Raw genomic sequence first — 8,714 nt, 5'->3', positions numbered from 1 at the left:
GAAACATATTCCCTATAGAAACAATAACCAAAATGACAAAAATTGGATAAGATATAAGGAAGATTTTGAAATTTCACATTTTTTCAGAAAACATTTCTTAACCAGTCCTTATGAATGTTCAAATGAGCGAGTTGATTATGTCATACCCTCACAATCCTTCATGTATATTATACATTGTAAACAAAATTTGAAAAACATTTTAGCTTATAGAAAAGCATGTTCTCACACCAAGATATATCAGAGTTAACAATTGTACTTTTTTATTTTGGTGGTTTTATGGCAAGTTTTATATTTATTCAGCTGAAATATGAGATTTTTGTCATTACTGACATTCGCAAGAACTGGTCAAGAAATGTTTTCTGACAAAATGCAAAATTTGAAAATGTCATTTATTCCTTATTTCTTATCTGTTTTTGTCATTTTCACGTTGTTCTGTAGGGGAAATTTTTCGCTCTCCTTTTAAGTTTATTCATTTTTGGAGTGGATTTTCTCTTGAACAAAGGCTCCCTGATTCTGCAAGAGGCTTCCTAAAAAACTAGACATTTGTTCTCACGACAAGAGAATTCTTCATGATTTAGGAATTGTTTTCTGCCTATTGGTATGTATGCAACACAACAGTATGTCTCTGGTTGCTCATTAGAACCTCCTGATCTTGTTGTATTAATGCAAGCAGCCCTATAGGCCACCAACCCTCAACCTTTTCATACTATAAATACTACTACACAAAGCAGTCCATGAATGACACTTCAGAAACAGTTTCACTTTCTTTCCTCCTCTCCTTTTAATGACTCCATCTGAAGCATAAAATCTGTTGATACAACTCAAAATAGTTAGCAGTGAGGGTTAACAGGGGAAAAAGTACAATTTTACAAGCACAACAGTAAAAATTTGATCAAAATCAGATCAAAATTAAGCAAGTATTGAAATCGTGAAGTTTGGCTCATTTTAGCAACATTTATTGATATGAATATGCAAATGATTGAACTGACGATATCACCTCATAATTTTGTACTGATAGTGTACAAAAAAACTTTTAAAGATTTTACGTACAAACTATATGGCAAGTTGTGAGGCAGTGACATTACTAACTCATTCATTCGTCTATTCATAGTGACCATTTGAAGAGTATTCTGTGAAAATTAGCAAAACTTCAAAAATTGAAAAAAAAAAAAGTTCCTTCATGTTCATCCAATTTTGATCTGAGTTTTACTGTTGTGCTCATATCTCTTTCTCATTATCTAGTAAACTAACTTTCAACTGGTGTTGGATTCCCCTAGGGATCGTATAGTTTTGGTTGAGACCTAATTTCAGGTTTCTAACATTTTTTGGTAAGATAATGATAAACCTCTTATGAAATATGAAAGAGCATGTAATTCCATGAGAAATTCAATGTTTATTTGATGAAAATTGGTTTTGAAATGGCTGATATACAAAACAGAGCGATTCTTATAAAGTGTGGGACCAATATTCTATTCCGATCACTTTGTTTTACTTTGTTTTTGGATGTTTCAGTCATTCCAAACCCGATTTTCATCAAATAAACTTTGAATTCCTCTTAAAATGGTATGCTCTGTACTATTTCATAAGTATTTTCTTGGTATCTCGCAAAAAGTTAAAGGGATGGTACAGTATTGGTGGAGATGAGAATTGGGCTTTTAACTTTTTGCGAGAAACCAAGAAAACACTTATAGTACAGAGCATACCATTTTAAGAGGAATTCAAAGTTTATTTGATGAAAATCGCGTTTGGAATGACTGAAACATCCAAAAACAAAGTAAAACAAAGCGATCGTAATAAAGTGTGGGTCCCACACTTTATCAGAATCACTCTTTTTTGGATATCACCTTCAAAGTTTTCCTTCCGATGTAATTGTGATCAAGGGAAGTAAGACAGTTTTCACCTGTTGACAAGAGAAGGTATGCTCCTAGCAACCTAGGCAATGCTCATTCAAGCTTACTGCCAGCGGTCTACGCACAGCAAATTAGTAACCAGGATGCCATGCACTCACCAATAAGATCACTCCCTCATTGCTAGGGGTGGAGTCTATCTTCAGACAAGTTTCTGCTCCGTTTAAACACAAAAAATTGTGGCCCAGAAAAATGCTTATTTCTTCCCTTTCCTTTGATCATTTACCCTCTGAATTTCAGCAGATAGACGATTTGTTTGTTTGTTTTTTGTACAACATACTTAAAAATGAGGTCAGGTTTCAACATGAATGTGACAATCTGATATTACCACATAAACCTTACCTCTCTGGCCTTACCTTTATATCAGACACACAAGGTATGCATCTGAGATGGTACAGGGATAATGTCCGCACTGTCATCACCACTGAAGACATTAGCCAATCACATGGCAGGAGCCAATCACATGGTAGGTGCCATAGGATGACTGCAGCCAATCAAAATGCAGGATCCATTTAAGGAAAACATGAAATGCCAAGGTAACATCTATGGGACAAGGGCCAAAATTGACTGCCGCACCTTACATGCCTCTCGTTCATAGGTCCACTTTGTAACATAAAACAATCCAGCAGTAGAGTTTGTCTGAGGCCTACAGCAATGGCTGAATTGAATATTGTGATAACATAGAATATCTCTTTAAAAGTAATGTAAGACATTGAACTGAACTGAATTGAATGGAATTGAAAAGTACGTGTAATACTACTTTCCAGTCTTCAGGGGAAACATAGTGTGTAGATACACACAGAAAATCACACAGCTTGAGAAACTGTAGGAAAATGAAATTCAATGACTAGATTGTTGCACCGTTTATGATAGCTTAATTGGTTTGTTATCACCCAAATTTGAATATAAACTACACAGTATCAAAATTTTTCAATAACCAGCACTGACATGGCTTACAAAGTTTATTTTTTTCCTACTGCATGTCAAATGAACAAGATAATGAGTTCATGAGAGATCATATTTTGGGTATATAATTTTGGATGAAGTATATGAGTGTATCCCTATGTCGTTGTTGTTTAATCTGTACTCTCTTTCTCTCTCACACACACACACACACACACACACACTCACAAAACACAAACACACATTCTAACACACCAAGTTATGCACATGTGAATAAGTAGCTTGTCCTGGATCTAAAATTGCCTGTCAAAGTCAACCTTCCGCCCCCCACAAAAAAAAAGAAAAAAAAAAAGAGGAAATATATCAACTTAGGCCTACCGAGTGGAATATAAGACTGTTGCTAAGAACTAGACCGAACATAGTAATAAAAAGCATAAGTATTCTTTCACACATCCACAATTTGAAAGATCATGCTTACGATGGTTTCTTCCTCCGAAGTGACACATGACACCCATAACATAATCTCTGATATTTTATGGTCACAAACAATGCAAAATTTATCAAATGAGTGTGAAAGAGACTGAAGTCTAGGAGATGACATATGATCAGAATTTACTCAGAAAATCTCCAGGATATTCCAGTGTTTTAATCAAGCATGTATGACCAGAGGAAATAAAAATCAGACAACACACAATTCTTTCTCCTCTTGGAATGGATTGGGGGCTTTTTATTAGCAAACCTGTCAAAAAACAAGATTATGTGAAATTTGTCTAGTCACATAGCTAATGTCATCACAAACACCTTTTAAAGTAATTGAGAATTCTAGGCTATCTTGACAGCTACCCCTTTGAAGATGCTGTGAACTTAGACTTGTTGCAAATCCTGAATTACAAAGAACATTAGGTCTAACATTTAATCTACTGACAAACCGATACTGTGAGCACATAATACTGTTTCACACTGGTCTATTTCAGTAAATTTATGATCACTGATAGCCTAGTGACACTATCTTTTCTAGTTAAAGAAAGCAACAGACCTAGAGGTTGTAAACAAAGTAAACATGGCAACAGCTACTAAGAAGATTTATTGATGAAGTCAAAATTATTATGTACACTCCAACACAAGATAAAAGACAGTTGTTACTAGAGTAATATTGTGAACTGTTATGTTGTGACTTTCTAATCATAATTATGTATCATTCAAACTAACACCAGATGTATCTCACAAGTCCTCCTAGACAATCAAATTAAAGCTGGCAGGGACCACTGGCTGTAATACCAGACGATAACAGCTTATTTCTGATTATGAGGTTGTTGCTATGGTGACAAAAACTGCTAAGTCCATAAGGTGGACCATGGCCTGGTTTTACTACATAGACAGAGAACTCATGCTATGATGGCCAGTTAATATAGGATAGGTTTACAAAAACACACTGATGGTTACACCGAGTTAAATGCCATTTACTGTTACCGTGTGAGCCATCACAATGAAACACAATACACATGGTCTATGTTTGTGACAAAACACATCAATCCCTGCTGGCCCTGAATTATAATAGTTTATGTAGTCTATCCGGTTTGATGTATGAATAGAAATCTCAGTATGACGGCAGCCCTGAGCTTCAAGGCAGAATAAAGGGCATGGACACAACTCCCAGTGGCTAGCCGCTGTGACTTTCACTTTCATACTGGTTACTACGGTAACAAGACAACTAGGTTAAACAACTAGTCTAACAAAACAACTCAAAACAAAACCCACTGATTAACTCTCAAAACAAAACAAAATACTTTGAACAATTGTTTTCCCTGAAGTGAGGAAGTGAGGATCTACTTGTCTAACACCTCGCATTACATGCGATGCCAATGTGTTTATTGGCGTGTTGCCTTTAATTAATTACACAGGTCATACACAGAAACAAGTGTGAATTAAGCCTACATGCAGTTGGTACTAGAACTTCTGTCAAAATTAGTGATAAGCAACACATTAATGCTACAGATGCCAATTTGTGATTAGCTTTTTCTCCCATCAGAACTAGCTTTGACCCAATAGTGATAGGAACTGAATGTCATTAGCTCTATAAGTCATTTGCTCCTGCATAAAGCCTAGCAATGATTATGGCACCCCAAACAGCAAGCATCAAATAACAACTCTGTATTATCCATTATGTCAATTTTATACAGTAACTAGCCTACATCTGCTGGCTACTAGTATGCAGATGGCATGTAACGCAATGACTTTTGTCAAGAACAATTTCATTGGTGTTTACATTCACAATTGTGTAGTACAGCAATGAACAGTAAAATGAGCACTACGCATGGAAGTTCCATTCATGTCGGGTTCCGAGTTACCATTTTCGTGTGCCTTTAAATTTGTGACTAGCGTCTGACTTGTAAAATTTGCTAAAATCAAAACCCTGCGAAATAATGGCATATACAGTACAAAACATCTAATTACATTCAAGACAAAGATAGGCTTTGTCATCACACATAAAACACATGATAACTGCATGAACAAACATATCTATAGCTGAAGCAAGATCATAACAGACTCATGTGTTAAAGATAAAAGTGACAACTTTCTTAAACTTTAAAAATTCTATAATCACTGTAAGAAGTTCCATGATATTTACACTAGGCATAGAGGAAACACAGGCAAAGAGGTCTACACAATTAGAAAGTCATGACTGATACCTCTGATAAGAAGTTGCTTGTTCAGTTTACAGATAATACCATTTGTTCATAATCATGAAAATGTCCTATGGGGCTAGACTGCAATGGCCTAACTACTGATGAATCAGGATGAACCTCAAAGGCATACAGGGCTTTTTAAAGCACCATTGTATGAGAATCCTTTGAGTGAAAGAGCTGTCAGGTCTAATTTCTAAGGTTCATTTCACGTTATCTTTAACGTTTGTTTAGATTATGGAGGCTATATCTCCTAAGGCTGAACTAATTGTCACATATTAATAATCCAACAGTGACATGAGATAAAGGAGAATCCACGTAAAGAAACAAAGCTGTCTAATCAAGGCAGCATGTTAGCACAGAATCAGATAAATATGAGTGCACCTGTTTTGAATTATGTTGTTAAGTGTTCTATCATCACCAAACTACAGTTTGGTTGCATTATCATGGTATTTCTGCCCCATCTTAGTCATTTGCCTCATACAAAAAACGTCCACAAACTTTCTGTTTTGACATCGATGTGCAATAAAATTACCGAAGTCTTGGACGATGTGTACGAACATTGTCTTCGACATGCCTTGTGAATCCAAGAATTTATGATACTACAGAAAATTTTAATTTAGTGGGATTTAATGCTATAAACTGTTATGCAAGTGAAGGCTGTCTCGTGACAAAGCCAGATCTTTACCAGTGACACTAGAAGCTGTGTTTTAGGACCAACTTGCATTTTAAGCTATGGATATTTGTCTAATTCAGTGTATATTTTATTAATCTGTCATCTTAGCTTGACTGTTTTCACTTAGTCCAATTTTCTCTCTCTCTGCAATGAATTTAACTTATCTCTGTGATGAACCCTCCTTTACATGTCACTAGAAGGTTACATCACAATGTGAATTACATGATACAGGCTTATTCTCCTTAATCTCAGCTGCAACACTCACTTCATACATCACAGTTTGGTTGAACTCATAGTGCATGTCATTCATTTGACATATTCCTGGTGCACATAACAGATCTGAACAAAGGAATATGGCAATGGTTAAAAACAGTATCTCTAAACTAACTAGAAAATAACACTGGACTGCAGATATCTAGGTCTTATATGCTAGTATGAGTCTTTAAGTCCACCAACTCTCTTGTAAAACATAATACGGTACTGAAACCCTAAGCCTCATTTGCATTTATGATAGATCCTACGTTGAAGCAGACAAACAAGCATGACAAAAATAGATACCATATTCAATTTGTAATCTGCATATAAGAAGCTCTGAGACAGCATGATAGTAACTGCATGCCTTGTACTGCATAAGCTGTTATTTTCGCGAATGAGGGGATTATGGACATTTTCGTGAGAGCATAACCTTAGCATTATATGGCAACATTTTCAAGTGTTGTTAAATTTGCGGTCCAACAGTGATTCACTAAATTTGGCAAAACTTAAACACAAAGACAACAGCTTAAACAGTATGTGGGTAAAATCACTCAGAACAGTGAATAATAAGACTGGTCTAATCACTAGGCTTGGAGCTGATCAAGAGAAACAGAAGTTCTCTTGAGTCTACACTGGCTAGGTCGATAGACTGATGGTCCCCTGCAACAAGTGGCTACAACTTCTGCAGAAAAAATAAGATTCACATTATCATGACAATAGACACATTTCAAGTATAGTGGTGCAGATTTAATATTCATGCTATAACATTTCAACGTTACAAGAACTAGCTCAAAAGAACATACAAAATAGTGACTGTAATCTGATAATAGAGAAGTGAAAGTGTTCCTTTAGCTGGGCAGGTTAGGGGTAGATAACATATGTTGCAAAGGGTCTCAACAACTACACATATTCTATTCATACTGAGATTAGGGAAATATCTATTGCTATGTTATATCATGCCTACCTGGATTACAAAGTACCAGTACATTTCTATGACCACGAACGGTTTGACTAAATCAGTGTAAAATCTAGGTACAGTATAGTCTACTAGACTTCTGCTACACGTTGATTTATGTCTATCACCCTTTTTTACTCATTCAAAGGTATATCATTAAAAGCAAAAAGGTAAGACCCCTTAATTATCAAAGACTAAATATTGTAAAACTGTATTACATAAAAAAATACATGAAACTGGTAAAATGTAGGACTTGAATAAAACAACATGGCAGTGAAACTTTGGGCAAAATAATTAACATTGTATCAAGATTATTTGTGAATCAGTACATCCTTGGACAAAACATCCAGCTGGCAATACAAGGTAACATTTTGCAAGACATGATTTAACAAGGCATATGCAAACTCCTTTTTCATTTTCACAAAGACCTAAACACACTTTCCTTATTCCTGTGTAACAGAAATTACTTCTTCTGAGAAAATGAACAAATAAATTTTGTTAGTGCTGTCGCAAATACCACATTGCTCCCAAGAACCATCACATGAAAATAAGATAAATAATTGACGTATACCAAACATGAGTCCAATTCAAGTTATACTCTAGTCACTTGACTAGGATGGCTAACAAGAGATTTCCATAGGACGGAACCATTAGTTGACCAACTAACATGTGAATGTTGAAATTTTTAAAAATATCTCTAGTACTTTATCCCTTTCTTTTCACTAGTCTGTCGCCATCTTCAACAGTTTATTAACTTGGCACCACTTTCGGAAAGACAGCATCTGCATCAGAGAGCAGTAAGTCTAAAAGACAATGACGGAGACAGCGACATGAAAATATACATGCATGTACAATGTAAATCTGATCAGTATCAGGCCAATTACCCCCCAGAGGACAATTACCCCAGGCTAAATACTGGTTAGTGATAAGGTTAGAGTAAAGATTAGAGTTAAGGTGAGGTGTATAGTTAGAGTTTGGGTTAGGGTAAAGATTAGGTTTAGGTTTAGGATTAGGATTAGGGTTAGGGTCAGGGGAAGGGTCTGGGGTAATTGTCCACGGGGTAATTGCCCTAGACCCATCTGATCCCTTCTTTACACACGCATCTCATCCTGTAGACATTAAGACTGGTCCACTGATAGGCAACAGAGTTCAAAGGTAACAAAAAACCTTACCTCCTTTATCTGGATGTTTCAACCTTCACGCTTCGAAGAGATCACAAGCCAGGCATTCCACCGCCATAGGATGACGGACCTCTCCCTCTCCCTCCATAGCCACCTGTGTAAAGACAAGATACACATATCCAGGAAATGAGAATACAGGGTCTTTGCAAGAGA

At 36.0% G+C, this 8,714-nt stretch overlaps 1 protein-coding gene across 4 annotated transcripts in view; it reads right to left on the bottom strand.

Moving 5' to 3' along the window:
* Positions 1–1,769: 1,769 nt before the first annotated feature.
* LOC140238105 (uncharacterized) overlaps positions 1,770–8,714 on the bottom strand; it is a 29,613-nt gene continuing 22,668 nt past the window's right edge. Inside the window, exons 8-9 of one of the 4 annotated variants that reach the window (XM_072318037.1) lie at positions 8,553–8,658; positions 1,770–2,391 (exon numbers count right to left, since the gene is read on the bottom strand). In XM_072318037.1, coding sequence (XP_072174138.1) covers positions 8,594–8,658 — 65 coding nt within the window. In that variant the 3' untranslated portion in view covers positions 1,770–2,391; positions 8,553–8,593. Of the gene's footprint in view, positions 2,392–3,441; positions 7,108–8,552; positions 8,659–8,714 lie in introns of those variants that run through there. The other 3 variants (XM_072318039.1, XM_072318036.1, XM_072318038.1) reach the window with 3 other exon arrangements.

This window comes from Diadema setosum, chromosome 14, assembly GCF_964275005.1.
Source record: "Diadema setosum chromosome 14, eeDiaSeto1, whole genome shotgun sequence".
NCBI lineage: Eukaryota > Metazoa > Echinodermata > Echinoidea > Diadematoida > Diadematidae > Diadema > Diadema setosum.
The sequence above is the reverse complement of the archived record's forward strand: the minus strand, read 5'-3'. Positions and strand labels throughout refer to the sequence as shown.